Source organism: Amblyomma americanum, chromosome 3 (genome assembly GCF_052857255.1).
Source record: "Amblyomma americanum isolate KBUSLIRL-KWMA chromosome 3, ASM5285725v1, whole genome shotgun sequence".
NCBI lineage: Eukaryota > Metazoa > Arthropoda > Arachnida > Ixodida > Ixodidae > Amblyomma > Amblyomma americanum.
In genome coordinates, this window is record NC_135499.1 from 109,407,445 (window position 1) to 109,435,035 (window position 27,591).

The 27,591-nt window shown below is 45.4% G+C and overlaps 1 protein-coding gene across 1 annotated transcript; it reads right to left on the reverse strand.

The window, feature by feature from the left end:
- Nucleotides 1-634: 634 nt before the first annotated feature.
- Nucleotides 635-27,141, reverse strand: LOC144123977 (uncharacterized). The gene is made up of 8 exons (XM_077656672.1): nt 27,079-27,141; nt 22,195-22,264; nt 20,544-20,686; nt 13,691-13,848; nt 11,033-11,184; nt 7,854-7,958; nt 5,676-5,875; nt 635-856 (listed from the first exon to the last, which is right to left on the reverse strand). The coding sequence occupies exons 1-8, from the start codon at nt 27,103-27,105 to the stop codon at nt 635-637; spliced, it is 1,077 nt and encodes a 358-aa protein (XP_077512798.1). The 5' UTR covers nt 27,106-27,141.
- Nucleotides 27,142-27,591: the final 450 nt, after the last annotated feature.

The following is a 27,591-nucleotide window of genomic DNA, read 5'->3' on the forward strand; positions in this document are numbered from 1 at the left end:
AGCAGGAGCCAGCGCAGCGGTGGACGTGACTGCCAAGCGCAAGAACGAATCTCGTGGCACATCACATGCCACAACTGGCGAGGAGGAGCGGCCGAGCAGGAGCCAGCGCAGCGGTGGACGTGACTGCCATGCGCAAGAGAGAATCACGTGACACATCACATGCCACAACTGGCGAGGAGGAGCGGCTGAGCAGGAGCCAGCGCAGCGGTGGACGTGACTGCCAAGCGCAAGAGCGAATCACGTGACACATCACATGCCACAACTGGCGAGGAGGAGCGGCCGAGCAGCAGGCAGCGCAGCGGCGGACGCGACTGCCAAGCACGCAGCTATGGCGTCGATGAAGAATATCGAGGCACTTGCCGCGCGCGATTTTGCACATGAGGCGCGCCTGTCGTTAGAGGTCAAATTCAAGAGACAGACGACCTTCAGGCTCAGCATGAGAGGAGTAGAGCATCGTTTATGTCACGCGGCCAGATTATACGACAGGCGTGGCTCATTGTCTGTATTTCTAGACGCCACTGCTGTCCGGCATGCAGAGAGTCGTGCAACCAACGCCAATTGATTTTCTTCCTGGCGCAAGTGGGTTACAGTCATACCCAGGAGAGATGAGATACGAGCAAGCAGAACAAGGTCATTACTTACAGAAGGCCGTTGTGTCTTCAGATTCTCCTGGACTTGGACTTGACATGCGGCACTGTGCCCTGGGAGGATGACGCGTCTGGTCTACGTCGTATGCTGCCTCGGCACCGTTGGCAACTGGAGTGTCTGCGGGCTTCAAAGCGACCAATTCTTGTCCGTCCGTCGACTCCTTTCGTTTGTTTGGGAGAAAGTTTACGCGGGGCGCATTCTCGAGATCCTGCACGCAAGCAGACGCAAAAACCAGGCACTCAAGTTGAAGTAGGACGTATGTAAACTTGACACTACGATACTGAGCCACTTTGTTTCTTTGAGAGACACAGGCGGCGAAATATGCTCTGGCCGACCAACGCGCAGGCAGAGCGCGAGCAAATAGGGTCGACCACGCACGTATAGCACGCCTGTCGACAGGTTCCAACGCTTATCTAAGAATTGGCGGTACTAGTCTGAAGTGGAAAGCGACCAGAATGAGTTAAGCGGTAGCATGCCGTAAAATGCAGTTAACTGCAGTAACAGTTAAGTTAACATCTCCTTTCGAGAATGCCGAGTTATGTACGCATTGCAATGCCTTTCGGATCGCTGCAGAGACCGATTACGTGTCTACAGTTGTCCTTGTTAAAACCCAGTTTTTCCCTTACTTGGGAGTTCAGGCGGGCACGAAGATACCTGGGTTTAACGCGCTGAAGCTGCACGTGCGTTTTTATAGACGTTATAGACGAACGGTCTGGATTTATTTTTTATACCCGAGATTATTTAACTTGCAGTGTCTTTGTACACCACCCTGGCTTTTTACGTTGCACCTCCACTAACATTCTACAGCCGCATCAGTGATTCAGTCTGGCAGAGTCGGGCTCCGCGCCCGAAGGCCACAACCACTGATCCGTCGCAAAGCATCTTTAGAGTTCTTTATCAATGATCCCGTTCTGTGCGAGCACTTTGGTAACAAATTGACCCGACATAACATGAAGGAAGCAAATAGCCATTGAAACAAAGGAGCATTGGAGAATTTTTTTTAGTTAATGCTGTTCATCATGGGAAATTATTAGTTTTCTTTTATCTCTTAAATATAATTGATAAGAAAGGAGAAGAAAAAACAGCCACATGCCGCCGATTGGATCCGCACCCAAGGCCTCCGAATTTCGCGTCCAGATAAGCCTCACCTGTTAAAATGAGCAATTTTGATGCATTATAATGGCTTTTCCAAGTTTTCGAATATGGGTACAGGTTTTTCACTGTTCTTTGTTACTGTACCTGAATAATCTTTCAGCAACGATCCCAACCATTACTGGTTATGTAAAGTCATAATGCAAAAAAATAACCCCGAGAAGGTTCATGTTCTCCACTTTTGTATTCGGGCATCGCCGCAGACGCCTTACCTCACTGACTGCTCAACACGGGAGGCGTGTTATTCGCCTGCTCGTAAAACGCGATCTGATCGTTCTTGAGGGATCGTGATCACGCGCAAGAGTTTTTATGGAGCTCACGACTGTTCGAGCGTTGTGAACGCATTGTTGAAAGCTCCTATAGTCGTCAGCTAAATAGAATGCGTACGAAAGCGTTGTTCTTTCCGATTCGGGCTACTGCCAAATGCACATGGTCTACATGTCCTGCCAAGTTCCTTTCAACGGCGGAAGTTTTACCGTTCGGAAGATGAGTTTTCACAGTTTCTATTGCCTGCTTGGCTTAAAGGGCATCAGAAAGGGGCTCTCAAAGTCGCGGTACGCTTAGGATGTTAAATGATGGCGCTTCACAGATACCCTCGAGCGAGAATTTTTTATGCGTTCGGTATAATATTTAAATTTACGTGGCCTCCCCACCTTTCCCTCTGCTCTCGTAAATTTTTGCAGCCGCAGTGGCCGCCGCCATGGTAGCTGCCTGACGTGTGAAAAAGTTGGCGTGGCGAGCCAATGATAACCCTCGGCTGCTGACGTCACTTGCACGACATGATGTATGCCAGGTTTCGTGCTAAACCCCGGCACCACTGGTCGTCGCGGCGTGCGAAAGTGGGAATTTTTCAATATGTAGTGTAAATTTCCACTTCGCTTCTGAGGTCTCCTGCATGGCATGGACGCTCGGTGGCCTGTACTCTCCATAAAGCAAGCATTTTATAGGCAAGCTCGAGCACCATATTCAGCGACCCTTTAAGACCGGCAGCGGTACCAAACTGCCTCAAATCAAGCTATCGATGCCTAGAGAGCCCTAAAGAATACATCCATGTAATATTTGTATCTGGCTACTAGTCGATGGCCATCTGGCTACAGAACAACAAGATTTACTTGTTCCCCTGGAGCCTTCAGCCGGAATTCAGCTGGTGGTAAATTAGTGACGTTTCTAGACAGTAACCGTACCTGAACTCTAGAACGCAAGGCCATGAATGTGCATGCGCCGGCATTCGTCTGCAGCTGCCGCAGACGACTGCCAGTGTTCTCTAAGTATCATGACTGAAGCTTTAGTTGTCGTCGTCGTTTAAACGGCTACCTTGTCCTTGTTATCGCATGGAAAGGAAAACAGAAATTGACATGACCGTAGTTCTCGCCACGAAATAAGAGCAATATTGGTTTGGATATCGTACAGTTAAAGACTGACTAAAAGCGCAATGCCGCCAGAAGTAGCGGAATCTTGTCAGTAGCAGTTAAAACGTGAGATAAGGGTTCACAGAGTACAACCTTTTTAAGTAAAGTTGCGAGACTGATGCCATTAAAAGAAATGCGATTAACATTCAAAATTATTTTTGCAGCACCCCTTCAAATTGTCTTCCTTGTACTCCATACAGAGCTTCCAACGCTTCTTGAGGTTTTGGAAACAGTTGGAAAAAGCTTCTTTTGGCAGGGATGTCACCTCCTTTGTCGTGGCGTCTTGAATGGCATCCGCACTCCCTATCCAGCGAGCTTTTAGGGCTCTCTTCACACGAGGAAACAGAAAAAAATTTCATGGAGAGAGGGCAGGCAAGTATGGCGAATGGGGAAGTACAGTAATGCTGTGGTTGGCGAGAAATTTTGCCACGCTGAGAGCAGTGCGCGGCCTTGCGTTATCGTGGCGAAGGCTCCATTGTACAGTTGCCCATAAGTCAGGGTGACGGCGTCGCAATGCATCACGCATGTGTTGGAGCACGCGGATGTAAAACACCTGATTCACCATCTGCCCTTGTGGGACGAACTCGTGGTGTACGACACCTCTGGCATCGTAAAAATCTATCATCATCGTCTTTGTTTTCGTCTTCTGTCGCCGCACCTTTCTCGACGCCGGAAAGCTTATGGACCGCCATTCGGCGCTCTGCCCCTTTGTTTGAGGATCACTTTCAAAACACCATGTTTCGTCTTCAGCAACAATACTGTCGACGAAGGCCACATTCTTCTCTGCTGCGGAAAGCAAATCAGCGCTGTTTGCTCGCGTTTCCTTTTCTTTTGAGAGAGACGCGGCGCTAGTCTGTTATTCAGCTTTCGTTTCCCCAAGTTCTGAAGCAAAATTTGGTGGCATGTTGTCTTACTAATGTCGAGAGCATCTGATAGCATGCGGTCTGTAATGGGGAGATCTTGCTGTACGATTTTCTTCATCCGAGCCACGTTGTTTTCATTCCGTGAGGTTGAATGGCGCCTTGCCTTGTGTCGCCATTCATCGACATTCTATCCGAAACGAGCCTCCTGTGCCAGGCGAAAACTCCCGCTCATGATAATGTTTCGTTGCCGTAAGCGTCACGAAGGAGCTCATACGTCTGTGACTGTCTTGCCAATCTTCACACAGAATAAACTTTGTATATGATTCTTCTACGCCAGCCTCTGGATTTAGCCTTGCTTTGTTTAGAAAAGTTTTTTCTGGAATTATTTTCATTCTCTGTTTATTAAAAAGCGCTTAAGAACTATGCTTCAAATACAGCAGGAAAACAATTAGAACATTCATTGTGGGCAATTATGGCCGCTGCTCTGCTTTCACACCAGTAAGTAAATGCAGATAGAAGGCTTCTGTCAGAGGCATTAACATGACAGCCTTCTTTTCTAGTGCTCACACTTTGGTAGCAGAAAAGTAAATTTGTTAGAATGTATTGGGTCTAGAATATATTTTACATCACTGTTACATACTGAATTCTGAGTTCTAGAGAAATAGGAAACGCGTACAGACGGAAAACAAGACGACAGCTAGTATTGTTTCCCGTCAGCCATTTCGCTTGTAATAATGAATTGAGAGATCCACTGCCAACTAGTCCAACTAAACACTTTCACGTTAACTGCAGCAGAGGCGCATCGTTGCTTCATCGGCAACGGGGCTGATGATCCCATCGTTATCGTCGTCATCTGGTTTCACATCTTCCCCCCGATCTCTTCACATCGTACGCAGTCGACGAAAAGGTAGCCCGGTGGAAGGAATAAATGAAACCACGCTCAAAACAGACCCAAATAAGAAGCTCGAGCTGTTGTAGATAGCTCTTACGAGTATATTTGGCTCATTTTGATTGGTACATGAGCAGGATCTAACGCATTTTATTTGATATAGGATTTGCTAATAGGTTTTATAAACGACATTCGGCATCTTTCGTTCTTACAGCTAAAGAAAAAGTAGGATCTATAAATTAGTTGTCTATTATAGGAAAATTTTACATATTTTTATGCTTCTGAAACAAGCCAATTTTGAAAAATGATCATGTCCAAATTAGGTCTTTAATGCAAGGGACGCTTTTACTTACATTCCCAAGAAGTGTGATATGTACATTTTGTTTGTTTCCATTCTGAACAACATACATTCCTTAATGTTCCTTAGACGCCGAATATGCTTACATTATGTTCATTTGTTTTTCACCTTTATAAAATGGATGTCAGAACTGCTGCTGTAAATAAGATATCGGGGCCTAGCCAAACTGTAATCAAGCATGGCTTTAGCCCACGTAATCATTCCAGAATTGTGTATTCGTCTGGAAGAAGTACACTTTGATTTATTGCTAACTTGCTTTTTGTTTTTGTTTTTATTATTATTAACTTCCTAACTGATTGATTGATTTACGTAGACAAAGTAAAGAAAATCTTTCGTGACGCTTCACAAGTGCATACCCGATTATTCACAGCACTGCTGGTCGAAGTAGCAGGCTTTTCAGAGGCGGTTTTGTGGTGTTGCGAATCCGCCACCTCTGGAATGCGGCTCTGAGCACCAACGGTCACCATCTTTTCACCAGGTTCGTTACCCTGGCGTAATGGAGCCGTTGGGTTGGGCGACTCGAGAAATGCGTATTCCAAGTCTCCTGCCCCAACATCTGTCCACCAAGGGCCGCGGACCTTGCATCCAAGGGATTGCACGGAATCTGATGGCAATGTTAAAAAGAAAAGTAATCGATAAGTTTGAAGGAGTCTTGATGCTGTCTCCTGTGTTGATTAAAAACTTCAACTCATTAGCGCTGGAAAGATGATTTCGCGCTCTGGACGGTTGCTTACGCACGTTTCGACAAGTGGACTTGTCTTTGTCCAAGCAAAGAGTCATTGGCGGGGTTTAAATAAGGTCATCTTCCTAGACGACCCTATTTTTATTCCGGCAGGGTTATCTTCCTGGACGACCTTATTTAAACCCCACCAATGATGAACGCTTTGCCCAGACGAAGGCAACTGTACTTGTCGAAAAATTGGCAAGCACCCTGAGGTTTTCTCTCTTGTGCACTTTGCGATTATCAAGAACCACTTGATCAACTTCTCCCTTCCATAGACTTTGATCGGTTGCGTTCATTACTACGAACTTCCCTTTACGATTCCGTGATTTCTACTATATCAAAAATAAGCTTTTATTTCAGACTTTCGTACCCGCAAAGCACTATTTCGACAAAGAAGATTCAACCATCCACACTCACCATTATCACAAGCGCTGAGTCTACTCGCAGTGAAAGGACACTCCCGGCGATCCACTGACCCAGCCGCGCTAGCCGTAGCGGCCCGTTTCAAGCGACTTTAACTTCGTCCTTAATACTCCCGACACTTTATCCGCCTTCGTTCTCATGAGACAGCATGTAAACGCCGAAGGTTGTAGCAAACCGCCATTCCCGCACCGCACTCAACCACTTCGAGAAAATTGTGGGGAACTGCCAAATACACCGCCTGCGATTAAGCTCTGACTGTATGCTAACGGCACAGAGAGGATAATCCTCGTTTGTTGATCATATTCCTAATATCGGAAATCAGCGGTAGCGAAAGTAGAGAAAACGCTACTTTTCAGTGGCGAATAACAAACCATACTTTGCGTAAGCTAGGGGGCCTGTATTTGAGTTATATTGATATTTTTAAAAATTACCATCGGTGGACAGACCGCATAGGTCGTGACGGGCTCCGACTGTGACGATCTATTGTTCAGACGATCTATTAAGGTGACCGCTACGTAAGAACTGAAAATTGCTTAAGCAGATTACGACACTTTCCAGCGAGGCGCTGGGAAAATTGGGCTTGAAAAGTTAGGAATGCACCACTTCCAAAGCAGAGCAAGGAGAAGAACAACTCACCTTTTGGCGTTGGTGCCTGAGGCTTTCCAGAGGTACTGAAGGGACGTTCGCTACTGGACATGGAGCCCCGGCTTTTCCTCTCTATGGTTTCTATAAAAATGTAGCACGACATCTGTTAATCTAATTAAGTTCTTTAAAAAGTTAAAAGGACATCACAAGAATAGCTTCGTAACCTATTAAACTCATTTAGTTGACATTCAGAAAGCCTGAAATTCGAGGTGCGTATGGCAGTACATGGCAGATAACAGAAATGCAGAGCATGATAAAATTTTGCCTCATCGACACACTGGCGCTGTTTCTTACAGCTTCTCCAAAAAATGAGCAAAAATAACGCATTTATCCTGCACGATAACAGTGTTGGCGAAGGAACAACAGCAGAAGTTTCCACTTAACTTCTGGCTCCTTGCTATTAATTTTTAATGGTACCAGAATGAACACCGCATGGCACCACACATTCCATAAGCCAGCCGAATTCATGTTAAAGCTGATAGGGTGTTCCTTGGGGCAAATTGTATCTGTGGCAAGTTACAGTGTGTGGAGACGTTATCGCTGGGAATATCTGCTGCCAACAGCGACGACCTCCTGTACATGTTGGAGCCGCGGGTTCTCATTGCGTTGACCGCTGCGGAAGTATTTGTAAAAAATTTTCAGCAAAAGAGGACATTTAGGAGGAATATACAGGCGCTGGTTTAAAAGCTGCACATCCGGCTGTTTCAAGCAAGGTACGGGGTACAACAGAAGACCAACACACCGTCAAGCTCTGGTGCAGGAGGCTTCGTAGAAGAACTAGGAGGACCATCAAAGATGCGGATGCGTGCGCTAGACATGACACCAAGACTTTTCCTCGGCGTGACCCCTATTAAAAGCAAAAAGTCATTTTGTTGAATTTTATCAGGATTTTTGGTAGGTTCAAGTAGCATATCGCTATCCGAAAACGGCTTATTTTTCAAATCTCCGTTCCACCTGCTGTTACCAACGTCACTAACATGGAGAAAACTGGATAAGAAAAATATAGAAATTTATGGCGGATAGAGCGAAATGTTTGGTTGACGCGAACTTTGGCGTTTATAAGGGCATTAAGTAGGCAAGTTTGGTATGTGCACTTGCAAAAGCGCATACAAAAACAAGCGGACAAAGGAAGAACATATAGACTCGCAGCTGAAACTTTTTTTCGCGACAGGAACACGTATAAATAGGAAACAAAACCCAGATATACCCAAAAGCAACAATTGCCACATGAGTAAGTTCTCACCCATCAGGTGATGGAAAGAGCTCAACTACTAAAACAGATTATCCGTGAAACCCAAGTGAGGAGGCTAATAATTAAATCCCTACCTGTCGTTTATCTGTACCGACTTTTCTAAGCAGTGAGAAGGCAAAAAGCAAAAAAACGGTTCATTACTCTTTCATGATGACTATGTCGGAAAAAAAAAATCGCTAGACATACGGAATCACCCCACTGCTTGATTCTTATTATTTGTCTACAAGCACAAAAACGTTTTTTTATGTTGTTTCACGACCAATGGCGACTCAGGCCATGAAGGACGCTGGAGTCGAGGGCAACTGGCAGCATAGACTCCTGAAACTGGTGTCTACGGTGCGCAGCCGCTTGAAACATTTATGCACAACGCTCCGGAACGCAAGTGGTTTCAATCTACATCGCTACACCCTCTACTAACCTAGCCAGAAGAAATTCCGTTGTGTTCTCCCATGCTGCCTGTTAATCAGGTGTGAGCTCTTTCCTAGAGAGTCATGGTGTGGAGCGTAGTTTCTTCTATTCTCTACATGTGTGTGTATTCCGCACGTAACCCCAAACAGCCATACACTGCACTTCGGAAAACTCGTTGTTGTAGGTGAGACAAGGCTCTTTATTCATTGTCTTTCTCACTCGAGAGCTACGAAGCAAATGATGAGTACAGAAAGATTTTAGCCATTAAAGAAATTCTTTACACAGCGAGGGCTCGGGCCCTGCACATCACATACGGCCGGAACGACAATGTGGCGTACGTAGACGTAGCGGAATACCGACAACCCCGAGAAAAGCGTTTGCACTTGTCGCAGTGAACGTGAACGGCGCCCCGTTTGCGGCCGCGTCGATAGAAACCACCTCCTCCGATTCGGCGGATGAAGCGGCAATAGCATTGGCTTTAGCAAACACGCGGGCTGATATTATATTCAGCGACTCCAAAACAGCCATTCGCCATATCGCGAGGGGCCGTATCTACATCTGCCTCACTCCGCATCCTTCAAAACAGACCCCTTCCGATTAGAGAAGTTGAATTGATCTGGGCCCCGGCCCACTCATCCAGTCCATGGAGGGAACAAGGCGGCTCACGTGCAAGCCCGAGGTTTCGTCGACCGGGCAATGAGCGTGCCCTCCGACCCGAACTTAACGAGGGACGGGAAGGTCTCATTTTATAACATCACCCATCACTTTAGGCTCACCCCACGATTGTTAACAAAAGTGCTGGAAGTCACCTGGCGCCGACTGCAAACGCGCTCCCTTCTGAATCCGGCAGTGCTTGTCCTCATGTACCCTGGCCAGTACGACCCAAACTGCCATAAATGTGGTGAAAGAGCCACATACGACGACATTCTGTGGAACTGCGCAAATGATCCGCCTCCGGAGGAGTTGATACAGCTCCCTTCTCCCGAGCGGTGGGAGGCCGTGTTGGTTAGCTCGGACCCAAAGATTCAAGTACGGGCAATCGAGCGGGCCAGTGAGGTCACAGCCAGCCATGGACTAGCCGCCATCTATTATGTGTCTCCTGCAATCTGCTCTCGACGCAAAAAATGTTTTACAATCCGATACAATTGTCCTTAAACACAGACCACCAGCTGTAGGAAGGGAGTAGTCTACACGGTACATTTCTGCATAGAGGCCAGAATACCGGGTCGTTGAGCTTCTTACCGAAATCCGAATTTTGAGAACACAGCGATTAAGATTATATATATATATATATATATACATATATATATATATATATATATATATATATATATATATATATATATATATATATATATACATATATATATATATATATATATATATATATATATATATATATACATATACATATACATATACATCAGCTAAAAATGATGTCCGCGTTAAAATCGCGTATGAAATGAACATACGCCAATAACACCCTTTTCTCGGCTCGAATTTTCTAAACTTCGGAGGTTGGGTGTTCAGATCCTACCGGCAGCATGTGATTGCTTTTTCTTCTGCTTTATAATCATAATCTTCAGAGATAAAATAATTACGCTATTAATGTCCAATTGATCACCAGTATCAATAATAAATCTTCTTTACTCTTCCATTTCACTGACTATTGGGTTTCTTCATGCACATTAAAACGAGCCCCTTTATCCCCTTATAAATATTTCTGCAGTGGAGAATCACATGTTAGGCAACGCTGATTTATAACCAGCGCCGATACATCCTTGCACCTTATCCACCCATTAAATTTCCCTCAAATATTGGCGTAAAACTTGAGAAGATAAAATACATCGCCATACCAGAGAAACTGATAACTTAACATGACTGTCTTACTAAACAAGATATGCTTCACCCTCATTGCTGGCCAGAGCGAAAAGAGCCAGGTGGTCGAAATTATTCCGGAGACCTCCTCTATGGCACCTTTTTCTTCCACTCTTCCTTGACTCCCTATTTTATCCTTTTCCTTACGGCGTGGCTCGGGTGTCCACCGAGATCTGTGAGACAGTTACTGCATCAATTCCTTTCCTCAAAAACCAATTTTCAATTTCATTTCTCTTCTCCATTGATGGGTTGATTGGCCGTTTTGTCACAGCGCATCGCGTGCCTCCAGCTTTGTTTTCTTTTTTCAGAGCAAAGCGGAAAATGCCATGACAGTGCCCCGGCATGTAGAATGTCCACAGAAGAAAGTGTCCATGGGGTACAACCTGCGGCCCGGAGCAGAGTCTCCGAGTCCTGGGTAAACGTGTCGAGGAGCATCCGTCTCGACGTGTTGGCGTCCTCGTCTTCCTCTGGGATCACCGAGAACTCTCCACTCTGGTCCTCCGACATTTTCCCCGGAGGATGCAAGGACGGCCTCCTGCGTTGAAAACAGCAATGGAGCACCCTCGGTTTTGCCTCCAATGTCCAACTATTCAGTGTCGTGAGGGCCCACTGTGCTGTCTTGTGCAGGACTTCTTGCGCAGTGAAAGAGCCCAAATGTCCCCTTCAACGATGTGCAGGCGTTCAGTGTCGTGCCCATCTGCACTTGAGAAGCGTTCAATCTGTGCCCCTGGAGTGGACGCTGGTATGCACATGCGCGAGGCTCGTGCGGAGGGAAAGATCTTATTTGGTCGCGCAGACCAACCGATCTGCGTTTCCTTCTGCGGGTGCCGCGGAGTATACTTGAGCTACTGCCACACAGCCCAACCTCAGGCGCAATTCGGAAAACAGCGACGTACAATTTGATTGCTCACTCATTTATCAGCCATTCGGCGCCATTAGGTACGAACTTGATTTCAACACGCTACTTAATCTTAAAGTGATGGCTCGTGTTAAGCCTGGCAGCGTACGAAATTCATTGCAGAACCCCTACGCGGCACCCTTGGTCAATATTCTAACTTGGCTTCTCCAGTTAGCACAAATCACTGGGTTTTTCCTTCCGATTCGCACACAGCCCGGGTACCACCGATATAAAAAAAAAAGGTGCCGTCTTTACTCTAGTAACTACCGCCTCGTGACATTAATCTCTACTACGTGAAACAATTATCAAACTTCAGTCACATTCTTGAAGAAAACGGCCTTGGCCTCATTTCAGAATAGATTCCGGAAAGAGTTTCGACTATCAGCGAACTGGTAAATACCAATATGCGACTAAGGCTGCGATTAAGATAAACGAGGCACTGATTGACTGCTAAACAACGCGGAAAGACAGCACTGTCGGAAGAAATAACAGGCAACTGAAGCGCTAGCTCGCAATAGCTCTACTCGACATAGAGAAGTGAAAAACAGACACTACCTTGCCGTGGTGTGCAAACACGCATTCATTGTACGTGCCATACTTGGCTCGCACTAACATCTTCAAGTCGTTTAACCCACCTACTATCGACTACTGGAATAAAGGTGCATTAGTAGTCTTTCCCACACTTGAACTGTCTTTAAAAAACGTGTACTCAATGCGCATTCCTGAACATATTTGGTCTTTTATTATTTTGCTCTTTACTTGCAGTAGTTTCAAGTATTTTCCAAGCGGTTCTTGTTGTTTAAAATAAATTGTTGTACGCTCGTGATTTCGCTGTATTACATTTCTTTTGCACTGTGGGACGCCAGTGCTGGGACAAGGTCACAGCACGCGAATCGCGGTGGGTAGGCAATTTTTTGGAAAAACAACACAACTGAGGACACCGGAGAACACAGCAGACATCTACACATATGCTGAAATTAGAAACGCCACTATTGGTAAGGCAAAGGTATGTGCGCAAGAACCTCAAATAGACGGCCGGCAACGGTGCCACCTCCCCGGAGGCTCCATCTAAAACACGAAATTGCTTGCCTTATGGAGAGCCGTCAACACCATAATCACCACCAGAGGTGAATTTGCGGAACGGAGAATTTTAAATCTCTATCGAATCGTAACTGGCTCATGCGCATCTATAGCAGAGCTGTCCGCACCAACGGCAAAGGATGCGGTGACCAACGACACCAGGAAGAGACGTCGGAACAAACGGCAAAATTATATGGACACCGGGTCACACTGGCCTGGAGGGGGAAACGCAGCCGCGCTATCGGGTCGGGTTGATCACACGTCCAACGCCCCACACCTCAACTTCTTGCTGAACACGGTAGATCAAAAACCATATCGAAAGCTTCAATGAAGGCTGCCCCCGCAAAGCACTGATACACTACGTTTGCACCTAAATAAAAGCTGAGTGCAGGCGCCGGTTATTGGAAAGAACACAAGCGCCGGTGTTTGACACTGAAGCTCACTCGGCTACAAGAGTTCTTACACAAAGCTCTTGAAAACACAGCAAACACCCCGTACATACGCCACAAGTGGCCTCTTTCCAGACGGGAAACACCTGTGCACGACAGATACAACCACTTCCAAGAACACTACAAAGGAGATCTCCAACATTTTATGTGGACTTGCCCATTTTTCTCCCGAGGAAGAAAATTTAAAATTCAGCACATATCCCATAACATGGCTACCTTAGCAGACCAGATACGATCCAGCACCGCAGCACAACATGCCATCGCGGCACACAGTAGTTAGAGCGGCCTGCTTCGAGTAGTGTAGGAGGCCGACGGATGTAAGACTTGCAGCTCTGAAGGGTATGAGAACGATCGAGTAGAAGTCGCTTCTGCACCTGCACCACAAATCCTCCCAATTCTCCAACTGTGACCGAGAGCCATCCCCGCCTTGGAATGATGACTTTATTCATTCATTCACTTCCATGTATTGCCCTCCTACTTGGTCTTCAACGCAATCAGTGCGTTTTCAATAGATAAACTACACTTGGCTTGAGAGAAAGCCGACTACCACTTCCCGATGCCTGTTTTTCACGGACGTGGAAGTGCGACGGTGAATAATGGTAAAAAATACGCACCGGTCCTGAATGCTTGCATCGTCGTCGGCGTCGGAGACTCGGACCAGAGTGAAGTCGACACCGGGATTCATTATCTCATCCAGCAGAGTCACTGCTCGTGACTGGTACTGGTACATTGTGCATGAGTGCTGCATTGCCATTACCAGCCACGTCTTCATCTGCAGGGAGTGTTAGTAAAGAAAATAGCTCTTTTCAGTTATGGTAGGTTTACGTTGTCAGATGCCAAAAGGCTCAATTCTCGGTCACAAAGAAGGTCGTTAAACGGGGCCCTGAACCACTCTCCTGGCCCATCGAAACGCTTTTGAAAAAAAAAAAAGTTTTAAAAGAGCTAATTTAGCGGGTCAAGGATGAATATAAAACGTTTATCTTTCGCAGCTTACCCTAATTCGAATAATTCCCTCTATTTCCCTTTCATCCAAGCTTCCGGCAACATCGTCGCATATATCATGACCACAGGGCAAGTGACGTTGCCCACTGCAACACAACTTGCACTAGTACTTCATTCAGCAAATCGTGGCGGATTACGGTGGCCGCGTGCTCTACACAAGTTTCGCGTCGTCAGGCGTAATACCCTAGTACAGCCCAACGCAAAGGCTTCAGCTAAATTTCTCTTTTTTAGATTGAAATCACCAGTTATCAATTTCGTACTAAACTTTTGTGAATCTTTAACAACTAATTAAGACCTTCCCGAAGAGACATTGTTGTGTAATTTGGTGCTCTAGCTTCGACAAACCGAGACAAACATTCCAACTTTTTGTATCATGCAAAACAAACAAGTTCTTGTGATAGAAAGGTCGACTGGAACGGCCTTCCCCGCGAAATCGTTGCTACTACCTGCCCATCTTCGTTTTTGAAACTTCTGCATGACCATTTTTTTCAGTAATTAGTTACCATGATCCTTACTGTATGTACAAGAACCTACCCCTTATGTATTGCCGCTGCGGGGACTTTTAAGGTAATAAACTAAACTGAACTGAACTGAGCCGCCCTAGGCAACCCTTCTCACATAAGTGCGCACACTCAGAAGTCAACCTGGGACACATTCACAGACGACAAATTCTTGAAAGCATTTACTCTGAAAGCCCACTTCGGGAACTTTCGTTTCCCATCTCAAGAACTGGGGGTTTTAGGTTATGGCGTACATCAGCATCGCGGACACGTCTTGTTAGTTGAACGGGATGGTTTTCACAATGTGAAAGGCGTCATCCATATAACTATTGCTAAAATAAGGTTCAACAATCGTCAATAAAACCAATGCGGGAATGAAATCCTGATTACTATGTATGACACAAAAATGAATAAAAGATATTTAAAGGCCCTCAAAGGAATACTGAGACAATTGCATTCAATTACTCTCCTCTAAAACACATCTGGCTGTGTCAAGGCTGACTGGGCAGCAAAAAACTTATTTATCGCCAAGGATAATGGGATCAAAAATCTTCCCGCCAGTCGAGAGTTCACAGCTAAGGGTTTAGCTAACTTCTGCCAAACTTCGAAAAATGATAACCAGATTTAAAAGGCTTACCTTGCGCAGAATGACAGGCTATCGCCATCGCCAGGTACGCGTATTTATAAACTATCATATTTTTGCAATTCAGAGAGTTAAATTAGCCCAGTTTATAATCAATAACTTCAGCGAAAAAAATTCAGTGCAAAATGTAGAGCGTCTTGAGAAGTGTCCCTGAAGATTCTTTTCTTAAAAAAGACTTCTTAGTTTTTTTTTCGCTTGAATTACAGCACGCGACATTTGTAATTTACTGAAATTCAGACAAATACAATTTGTCTGGGTGGAGAGGGCTAAAGGTGACACGAGAGGTCACCTGACTAGGCCCAAAACACCCTGAATTCATACAGCATAGTGTGGACATGAAAGGCATCACAACAAAATTTGCAAGAATATCGTAAGATATCACGTTCAGCAAAAAAAAACAAAAATGAAAAAAACAACTAAATTCTACAGGAATACCATATGGTTTAACAACACACTCTAGTTACAAGGCAAAGCACTTAAAAAAAGAATAACCACAAATGTGTTTCTTAGACAAAACAAAGAAAGATAACCTTAATGGAGGGGATCGCCTGGAACACAGCAGTAATATACTGGTACTGCAGTTCCTGCAAACATGGTCGGGATTATACGCAAGTCAAGAAACAATCTCTTGCCTGCTTTCGGAAAGCAAGCAGAGAAGAACAGTTTTCCATGATGCCCAGCAATTCAGGACGGAGCTTCAGCAGGTTAGGAATAAGCCAACTGAATAATTGATTTCCATAGTTAGTCCTACAGTTAGAGTTTATGAAAACAGTTTTCCTAAATTCGTATTGCGGGTCATGCTTCGTATACTTTGATATGAATAGTTGTGGACCACTTTTAAAATCTAAAAAGGCAGTCTCAGACAACCGCATCTTGCACAATGATTCAATATCCAAGATTCTATTTTGCATGAAATATAACGTTGTTGAGTCGCGGACCGGTAAGTTTTCAATGAAACGGACACCTTTTTTCTGTAATAAATATATGCTTCCATGTTTGACCTACCTGTAGTGCCCCATACGAGCAAACAGTAATGAAGCCGCGAGTGAACGGTATTGAAGTAGAGCTCACGTCGTAAATAACGAGGTAATAGCAGACGAAACCTGTTAAGCACACATATGCATTGTGCAATATTGCGTTTAATAAAGCGAACATGGCAAGACCAGCGAAGGTTTTCGTGAAACCGGACGCCTAAAAATTTTATATCTGAAACTCGTTCTAGCGGTCGCGATTGAAATGTCACTTCATTATAAGAAACTGGTCTGTTAACAGAACTAAAAAGAATGTACTTTGTTTTGTCAACATTTAACGAAAGTTCATTTGCAACAAGCCAGTCAGATAGATTTCTAAGCCATAAATTTACACGAGGAATTAAGGAACCAAAATATTCTGCAGAAGAAAATACACTAGTATCGTCAGCATAAAGGATAACTGAAGGAGTTTGTGGGATAGATACAATGTCGTTGATATACAGGAGAAACAGAGTAGGTCCTAGGATTAAGCCCTGAGGAACACCAAATTTGATAAAGTCTGGATCGGACGTGGCATTATTAACTGAAACATACTGAGAACGAACTGACAGGTAGTTTTCTAACAATTTAAGTGAGATTCCTCGTATTCCATAAAACGGCCACTTGCTAAGAAGTACAATATGCTTAATTGAATCAAAGGCTTTGCTGAATCTAGGAAGACGCCTATTGTGTACAAATGATTTTCTACGTTTTTAGTCAGTTCGTCTTTAATACTAAGCAACGCAGATTCAGTTGATTTCCTTTTTTGAAATCCGTATTGGCTAGAAGAAATCAACTGATGTTTATTGAGGTAATCTGTTATCCTGTTATTAATCGCTTTCTCTACTATTCTGGAAAACAAAGGAAGAATTGATATAGGTCTATAGTTACTAATTAAATTTGCAGCACCGCCTTTAAACAATACCGCCACACGTGCCACCTTCATTTTTTCGGTGAAAATGCCTGTTGTCAAGATCTGATTTGTTATATGACAAAGGAGGTCAACAATAAGGTAAGCAATTGCTTTAATTGGTTCTACTTTAATGCCATCAAAACCACACGAACAATTATTTTTGAGGCTTAATATTATACCATTAATCTGTGCAGGAGTAGCGGGATATAAGAAAAGGCTATGCTGCAAATTAGATTCAAGGTACTTTTCGAAACTTCTGGGCGTTGCAGCAGAAAAGGCTCCAAACTCCAAGAAATGTCTGTTGAACTCATTTGCAAGAGTTTTACCACTAATAATGATTCCTTCAATCGTCATTTGAATTGGTATATTTTCTTTTCTGGATTTCTGGAGAAGATCTTTTACAGTACGCCAGATTCTCTGAGGATCAAAGGAAATATCAGAAAATTTTTGAGCGTAGTAGTGAATTCTAGATTTTTTTATATCTGCACCTAATTTATTTCTAATCTTTTTGTACTCCTTCAAAACTGTCAAATCTTTAGACTTTACAAAGTGGCTGAAGAGTCTATTTCGTGCCTTGATTCGTCTAAGCAGGTCTCGTGTGATCCAAGGCTTCCTTCTTTGTCTAGATTTTGCCATTGTTACAAACGGGAAAGCATGTTCATACAGCTTTATAATTTTGTCTAAGAATGTGTCTTACAAAGTATTAGGGTCTTCCTCGCATAGAAGTTTACTCCAGTCGACTGAAAAAACGAGCTGACGAAAATGTTGAATTTTTGTTTGGCTTATAACGCGAAAATTCTTTGGCGCATCAGTTTTTTCGACTCTTTGTTTACATGACCTTTCTATAAAGCAGAAAGTTGACAGGTGATCACTAATGTCACTCAGAAGTACACCTGCAGTTGTACCGGCAATATTGATATTTGTTAGGCAAAGATCTATATGTGATTCGCTCGATCCTGTTATGCGAGTGGGTGCTGTAATTATATTAGAGAAACCATTGGCAGATGTCATGTCAACAAATTCATTGACAGAATGTGACTTGTCAAGTATGTTAATTTTGAAATCACCCATTATTACCACAGGTTTACTTTGTAACGAAAAGCCCTCTAGACTAGGTTCGAGAAAATTAAAAAAATCTTGAAGAGGCGCGGAAGGCGGCCGATAAATTGTACCAAAAATAAATGTATTCGTCTCGATGAAAAGTGATTCATAGGAAGGGTTTAAACTTGTGCACTGCGGGATTAGCTCATAAGGAATGTTGCTTTTTATGTACTAAGCTACACCACCTCCCTTTTTAGTTTTTCTAAACAGTGCTTCACACCTATAACCGGGAAAGCGGACAACATCGCTCAAATCAGTATACCAAGTTTCAGTAAATGCCACTGCATCAAATTCATGCTCTAGTGACGACAAAAAAGAATCCACTTCTGCTTCTTTGTTCCTCACTCACGTCCCTGTACGCTCTTGCATAGGGATAATATGTACCCACAAACGCACCCTGACAGCAGGAAATCAATTCCACAAAACTGTAATGGATAAACAGTCAGCCGGTCATAGCGTCAGTTATGCATGAGCGCGTGGTTTCGTTTTCCTATCACGATCACAATGCAGTCGAATAGAGGCTATCATGTTGGACAGAAATTGTTTGTGCTGGCCTATCTGAATACGTAGCACTAGCTCTCATCGCAGAACCACAACCCGCTGCGAAGACGAAAAGACAGGTAATTTAAATTTGTTAATTACCAAAACGGTGAGTTAAATATATATTCACCGGTACAAGACGGCTGTCTGCGTGCTCCAGTAAAACCTTCGTCGACATCGTTCACTAAAGAGTGTTAAGTTGGGTAAGTTGTACTTACCATGCCATTTTAGGTTACTTCAGCGCAAAAAAGGATGGCAACATGGGTATTTCTCTTAGTCTCGTCCTTTTTCGCGCTATAATCACTGAAAATGACACTACGTTGATTTTCTTACAGATTGGAAAAATTTAACTCAAACGCATTGTATATTTTGAGGAGCAAGAGAGACGCCCCAATACGTGAAGAGGAAAGACGTCTTTTTTCCTCGCACTACACTTAAACCCTTGCGAAAGAAATCTAAAGTCTGACGAAAACTCGTCTGGTCGGGTAGAATATTCATGACCGAAGAAAAAAGGAACGCCGACCAAAAAGTTGTTTAAAACGAAGACGTTTCGGCTTCCATACGGAAGCCTTGATCACTGGGCGGAAAGCCCAAATCACAAAGCTTAAGTACGTCGCAGTAATCGCCCCAAGCATCTTGCGTACGTAGGCGGGAGATTGCCTGCGTTGTGGTTAAGGGTTTTGTCTGTAGTTTGGATTATCAGGGATTCCAGATATCGACGTGACAGCCAATTCTTTTCTCTTGCGATGACTGATGCTTCTTCCCAAGCTATATTGTGCGTCGCGGCTTCCACGTGTTCCGCGAGTGCATTAGATGCAATCTTTTTGTTCCTGACATCGTTCTTGTGGTCCCTCAATCGCCTTTCGAAATTCCCTCTCTCGCCGATATAGCAGTAGTCGCAGTCTGCGCAGGGAATCTTATAGATGACGCCAGGAAACTTCTCTTTTTTTATCTTGTCTTTGGCGGCCACCAGCTCATGCCTCAGCTTGCACGCAGGAACGTGAAAGACGTGCACACCGTAAGTGCGCAGAACGCGAGCCAAAGAATCGCTCACGCCCGGCAAATATGGGATAGCGGCTCGGGCTCGGCAAGGAGGAACAACTGGTTCTGATGGGCGTGAAGACCGTTGTAGCTCCTTGCCGAGCCCGAGCCGCTATCCCATATGTGCCGGGCTTGAGCGAGTCTTTGGCTCGCGTTCTGCGCACTTACGGTGTGCACGTCGCTCACGTTCCTGCGTGCAAGCTGAGGCATGAGCTGGTGGCCGCCAAAGACAAGATAAAGAAAGAGAAGTTTCCTGGCGTCATCTATAAGATTCCCTCCGCAGACTGTGACTACTGCTATATCGGCGAGAGCGGGAATTTCGAAAGGCGATTGAGGGACCACATGAACGACTTCAGGAACAAAAAGATTGCATCTAATGCACTTGCGGAACACGTGGAAGCCGCGACGCACAATATAGCTTGGGAAGAAGCATCAGTCGTCGCAAGAGAAAAGAATTGGCTGTCACGTCGATATCTGGAATCCCTGATAATCCAAACTACAAAGAAAACCCTTAACCACAACGCAGGCAATCTCCCGCCTACGTACGCAAGATGCTTGGGGCGATTACTGCGACGTACTTAGGCTTTGTGCTTTGGGCTTTCCGCCCAGTGATCAAGGCTTCCGTATGGAAGCCGAAACGTCTTCGTTTTAAACAAAAACTTTTTGGTCGGCGTTCCTTTTTCTTCAGTCTTAAACCCTTGCAATGTTGATTCTTACCTGCGGCAAGGCCAGGTTGAACACCTTCTGCTGGCGGCTGTTGGACTTCTCTAACTCGCTGACCATCTTCTTGGAGGCCCCCAGAGCTCGGGCCAAGTTCTTGTTCTTCCAAAGAACAGCTCGCACTTTCTTCTTGTACGTGGCTGTTTAAGGAAAGGCGAAATATCAAGCATGTCAGCCTTTTTATTACAACAGCACTACCTAACAGGCAAAGCTGAAAAATCCGGGGTATGTGTGCAGCCTAAAGCTTTGACCATTGACGGAGCGCCAGCAGCGGAGGCCTTGCGCAGCTGCTCCATCAACGGCACCCCACTCTACCTCCTCCTCCCCGCGCGCGGCTGCCGTAGCGGCTGACGATAAGACAATGCATGCGGTTACCTTTGAGGCGGTGTTGCCTTATGTGCTTTCGCACGGCCTACCCGAATTAACTACGTTGAAGCCGTACCATTTTTTTTATTTTGGGTGTAACCAAATCCAACGCCTAGTCCAGCAAGGTGTGTTCAAATTACATTGAACTTTCGCAATGCGCTACGAAGTTTTCGGCACGTTTCCCTCTAGATTGGCTGCACCTCTCAGAAAAGTAAAGCTTCTGCTAAAGTATCAAAGTTTAGGTAATCCCTCTACTTCAAGGACCCTCCTTCCGGTTTTTATCCACTGGAAACTTCATCCAGAGCTAAGGAAGTAGACGCTGTAGAAGTTCATCTGAGGACAGGCATTTGAGCTAGTCGTTTGAGTGTTCGCCTCGCAGGAGGGAAGTGCAGGGTTTGATCCCCAGTGATATAGTGAGTACAAGCTTTCCTCTTACAGTTGTTTGGTGCTTTGATTCTTTACAGTGAAATACTTGAAAAATAGGTCATTGATATAATCTTGACTACACTAAAAAGGGTGGCAATGACCTTTACCGCATAAGACGAATTTCAGACCTCACAGATAGATTTTATGTCAAGGGAGGGTAATGTGATGATAGGCCGTTTTTTAAGCTTGTGCTACCGATGAGTACGCCACTGCACTGGGAATCGAACCCCGCATCTCGCGCATGACAAGCGAACTCTGAAATTGCAATGCCGCATTCAGCCACAATTATACAAGGCACTCTTTAAGGGAGTCTACGCCCTTCTCCCTTTAAAGAGGAAAGAAATGAATACACAACATAGTTTCAAAGGAAAGATAAGGACGTTGACTCACAACACGTAAAATCACGACTTCTGGTAAATGTGCCTCTACAATAGCGAAGTGCACCTAAGAAATGGCGAAATCTATCACTGCGACTTCTTTAGGCATGCCTGACCAGCTGGAACTTCGCAGTGACATCCGTGTTCTAGCGTCTGAAATTAGCTGTAAACAAATATCTTGGCTACGTAAGCAAGAAAATAAGCAGTACCTCTTGCGCGTTCAGTCTTTTAAGCTGTCTGGCAGCACGTTCGGAGCGCCGAAAAGTCCAACAGAGGTAAAAGGCGGCCACCATCGCCTCTGTTCCAGCTGGAGTAGAAGTAGCGACGCCATCGGCTTCACCTCGTGTTGTCATGTGAACGCCGGCTAGGTAATGGTATGTACTTCCTAGTTTTTCTCCTTCAATGCAAGGCAGCTAGAATCCCTACAGGCGATCAATTGAAACCCTGCCAAGCAAACCAGCGGGCAAGGGAACCCTCACCCATTAAATCCGATGCATTGATGATGGAACTCTGGTTGCTCCTGTTGCCCCAGCGGACGTTGAACTTCACCTGCAAAAAACATTGAAAAAATCCAAAGTTTTGTTAAAACATGGAACCTGACTCGGAAGTGAGACGAGTAAGTTGAAGGCCCTTTACGGCTCCTACTATAGCTGTTCCTTTCCGTTCTATGCAGCAAAATTTCGAATAAAAAATCGCTGGACAGTTAGAGTGCAGCGCGAATGCATGAGCGTAAATTGTGTTGTGACAGTGAAGAAAGGTGGCGGATGCCTTGTGAAGAAATTCGCTTGTGAAGGTGGGGACTTTCCGCAACTTATTCCAATACCACCTTGTCCAATCGCCTACAACGGCCTTCCAAGCCCTACTTTTGAGGCCCCGATAAAAATAGCCGAGGTGCAAGCCGCAGCCTGCGCATCGCAGCGCAACACCGCTCCTGGCGCGCATAAAATCACAAACGCTATTATTCGTAACCCGAGTCATGCACACATCAAAGCCATCACTGACTTCTTCAATGATGAACTCTAGGAGAAGGGTATTATACCTCAGGATTGGCGTCATGCCGAAATTATCACCATTCCCAAGCCCGGCAAGCGGCCTTCACTTCATTCCCTCCGGCACAGCTCCCTAACATCATTTTTGGGAAAACTCTATGAACGAGTCATCTACACCCGCCTCCAAAATTATATTGAAGACGATGATCTCTTCCCCTCTACTATGATTGGGTTGAGGCCAGGGCATTCGGCCCAAGACGCTTTCCTGCTCCTGAGAGAAGTGCTTACCATCATCTCAAGAGGTCAAGAACATCTCATCTTGGCCTTAGATTTAATGGGCGCCTTCCACAACATATCCCACGGGGCGACCCTTCAAGCCGTAAATGATTTTAACAGCGGAGAAAAGGTATTTGCTTACGTGCGTGCGTTCCTCACGGCCGCACGACCACGACAGGCATCGGACAAACCCGCTCCGACGTCAAAGGTAGGTCACACAAAGGCACACCTCAGGGAGCTATTATTTCTCCCCTGCTTTTCAACATTGCTAACATTGCTATGCTCAGACTACCGCGTGCTCTGCAAGGACTTCCAAATGTCGGTTTCACCATATACGCGGATGATATAACTATATGGACCATAAAGGGTACTCTTGCCCAGAAGGAAACCAATCTACAATCAGCAGCCCGGATCGTCGAGGACTTCGCCACGGAAAGCGGCCTCCACTGCGCCCCGGAGAAATCGGAGGTCATCCGAGTACATGGTCTGAGATACGCCCCTCCAGGTACCGTCAACCTCACGATCGAAGGTCAAGCCATCGGGGAAGTTAACCTGACCCGCATTCTTAGTCTTTGGATACAGAACAACCTCCGTGCTACCCACACCATCCAGACTCTCAAAACCACCGCAAACCAGATAGCTCGCATGATCAGCCGCATTACCAAGCATCGCCAAGGAATGCGGAAAGAAGACACTCTTCGGCTGGTGCAAGCACTGGTACTTAGCCGAATCACATAAGACTACCCTTTCACGCGCTAACAGAGGGAGAGCAACAGCAAGTTGACACCATCATAAGGGGTGTATGCAAGACGGCCCATAAGCTTCCTAAAAACACCTCGACGGAGCGTCTGACCGCTCTAGGGATGTTAAACATCCTTGCGGAACTAACAGCAGTTATTCGTGCATCTCAAACACCAAGACTTCAGACCGCCCAAGCTGGACGAGCTATCCTACGCCGAGTAGGCACAGTTGCGGACATCCACGCACTAGATGTTCAATACGCTCTAGAAAAAGGGCACATGAAATACATCAGTGTGGCCCCGATACCGAAGCATATTAAAGGCGTTCACACAGGCAGACGAAGAGCTCGAGTATCCAACCTACGCCGACGCCTTGCCAATTCCCCGAACGTGGTTTATGTTGACGCCACAGCATACCCAGACCATGACAAGTACGCAGTGGCGGCAGTGGACCATCGCTTCTCCACTCTATTGACTGCTTCTGTAAAAGTCGAAACCCGAGCGGCCGCGTAGACCACCGCCGTGGCCATTGCCATTAGGCATTATGAGCCCCAAGGCCAAAGCGCTCATGTGATCACAGGCTCGCAACACGCGTGTCGAAACTTCCCGAGAGACCGTGTTCCCAGGCACCTCAGTCGGCTCATGGGCACTGCACCCCTCGCAAATCACCACCAAATCACCTGCACCCTAGGTCACGAGGGGCTGGAGGGAAATGAGAGGGCACATGCTCTAGCTCGAGGCAACACCGACCGAGCGGGGCCAAAAACCGTGCCCGCTTTTACCCCTCTACATACGGGGTATAACGAACGCCTCTATTTTCAGCGTCTTGAAAGGAGACACTTCCCTCCACCGCATAGGAAATTAGACACCCCAGATGCCGTCTGTCGGTGGCAGATCCAGACGAACACATTTCCAAACCTCCAAAGACTACATCTCATATCCCCAACATTATACTCCGACACAAGTCCATGGTGCAAGGCCCGCCCCACACTTTCACATTTCGTGGGGATGTGGGGCCAAACCAAACACTACACAGACAGAAAGTATATCTTTTGAGCAGTGGGAGGCGCTTTTGACCAGCGATAACCTGGAGGACCAACGGGCTCTCATAAAACAGGTACGCAGGGCAGCTCAAGCCAGTGGAGCCCTGGAATGAGGGCCCCACCCATAAGCTCGCCCAACTCCCCTTCCTTTAATAAAGTTTTTCCTCCCCCTCCTCCGCAACTTTGTATATAGCAATAGACAAATACGTCATATTTGTTTATTTTTGTCGACTGCTATCCATTCTGGGATGTCTGGCTTCCCAAATATAGAATAAAAAAGCGTAGCAATAAAGATAACTTCGTGGGCAATCGTTTCCCGTCCTCATAACCTTGCTTTCGTAAGCCGCTGTCCAAGTTAGTCTCCTAACCTTGGTAAATAATTCTAAAATGACAGCGTTCCATATCGCACGCAATTCAAAAACCATTCCCTAATTTTAAATATCACCCCAGGTAAGCACTTTTCATGTTTTCATACAGAACACCAAGAGCTTGATTTGGGGCCTGCGAATAAAATGCTGCCGATTAGGGGTTCACGGATGCAGAAGACAACAGTGACAGCTTATCACATACGCAGTCTGCCTACACCGGGTGTGACAAGGAAGAATAAGTATAATCTTGAAAAATAGGAATTTTTAGGCAAAATTATGACTTTTGCGGCACGGTATTGGCAGGATTGGCGGACGTCAGAAAACCGGTGAACAATCTTAACTTGTAAGATGGATAACTAATTTCATTAGGTTTTAAACCATTAGAGTTAGGCGTCTAGTTGCAATTAGAGCTTTGTACCGGACCGTTAATAATTAATATTAATATATAGTTGCACACCTGAATCACGCCGTAAGGGAAGGGATAAAGGAGGGAGTGAAAGAAGAAAGTAAGAAAGAGGTTCCGTAGTGGAGGGCTCCGGAAAAATAATTTCGACCACCTGGGGATCTAACATGCACTGACATCGCACAGCACACGGGCGCCTTAGCGTTTTGCCTCCATAAAAACGCAGCCGCCGCGGTCGGGTTCGAACGCGGCAACTCCGGATCAGTAGCCGAGCGCCCTAATCACAGCGCCACCGCGGCGTGGCCCGTTAGTAACCGCCATATCAGTTCTTGTAATTTCGAAAACGCGATTACCCTCGCCGCTGTGGCTCGACTAAATTTAGCATTTTCGACCATTGACGTAAGCTGGAGGGGTTGCATTGCCTGCAAGCTTTCGAAAGCGCATGTAATTTCACACGAAGCTGCCAAAATTTATCGGGCCGTAGCGACGAGGATAATGGGTTATCTAAATTCCAAAACCATATGGCGGTTACTAACGGCCACCTACAAATCTCTAATTGCAGCTGGACGCCTAACTCTAATAGTCGAAAAGTTAATTATTAAGAATTATTTAGCCATCTTACTAGTTAACATGCTTCATCGGTTTTCTGATGCCCGCCAACCTTGGCAATACCATGCCGCAAAAGCCATTATTTTACCTCAAAAATCCAATTTTTGAAAATTGTCTTCAAGTGTTCCTAGTACGACCGGGTATATTAAGCTAATTCAACCAATTCACTACGACCATTTCGTCCTATTTGCCTGCGCTCTTTCCCAAATGCGGTATGTCAGTTGTCTGTCGACTGCGACATTATGCCCCAAAACAAGACCACTTGTATTTAGATACGCAGTGTTATGTATAATGCGCAGCATATTTTTAATGACCTACGACACTGACAACTTACACAACAGTGCTTTCGTCGCCAGCAGCGGTTAAAGAGTACCCGTCATAGTGGCATTAAACGGACCATTCCTCGTCTGGCTAGTGAAAAGTACAGTACATCCCTTTTTCTTACAATCGAGTACCGTTCGTGCAAGTACTGCTCTAGGGATGAGAAAGCATGCTAAACATTTCACAAGATGGTCTTATTTCTGGCTGGTTCCGACAACTGGATACAACGGCCACATCTATTCTTACTTAACGTGACGCTCACTGCATTACATATGCAGAATAAACATGTGCGCTTCACAGCACTCAAAACCTCTTACAGCTTAGAAAGCGGAACATTGCGCACCTAGATTGGCCGCGACGCCAGCTGCGAAAGATAGTAGGGTAGTTACCTGCAACTGCAAACAGGGCGAATGGCGCCAAAGCGCTGTAGCGCAAAATCGGTGTGAAAGGAAAGAGTAAATGCATGGCTTCGCGGAATTCTAAACTGACGAAATTGGTAAAATCCAAGGACCTAGTAGCACAGCTTAAAACGTCACTTTCTCACTATCGGCGTTGTGCAAGGAAGTACAGCGAGCAGAATCTGCCAACAGATCGAGAAACTAAGCTCAGCTTACCAGACGGGAAGCTCCTGCTGACGCCATCGTAGCTGCTACTTCACTGATCACTCGCAGAAAAAGAAATGAAGACGCCAATGGCGTACGCCCACCGCAGAACATCAGCAGCGCACCCTCGTGGGAACAATACGGAAAAGACGAAGGCAATGATCGTATGTCTTTGTCTTCTGTACTTCGTTGACTAGTTCAGTTTTCTTCCCTGTTACAACGAAGGGTGTGGTCGATATTTTTGTTTTCCTATGCTTTAATATTTCTATTCGGGAATGGATATGAAAAACGCTGCACTCAAACGGACGGTTGGAATGTTCTCGTTTCAAGGCGCACGTCAGCTACCACCGTCAAAATAAAGTGTGCGGACAAACACAAATATAAGAAAAATCAGTGGCTACATATTTGTTAGTTAGTAACGATTTTAAATATATTTTAATTACTCAATTAACATATTTTGTCTGCGTACATTTGGTTGGAAAGAACCGCTTTTTTTTAACAAAATGATATGTGTGCTCGCGTTCC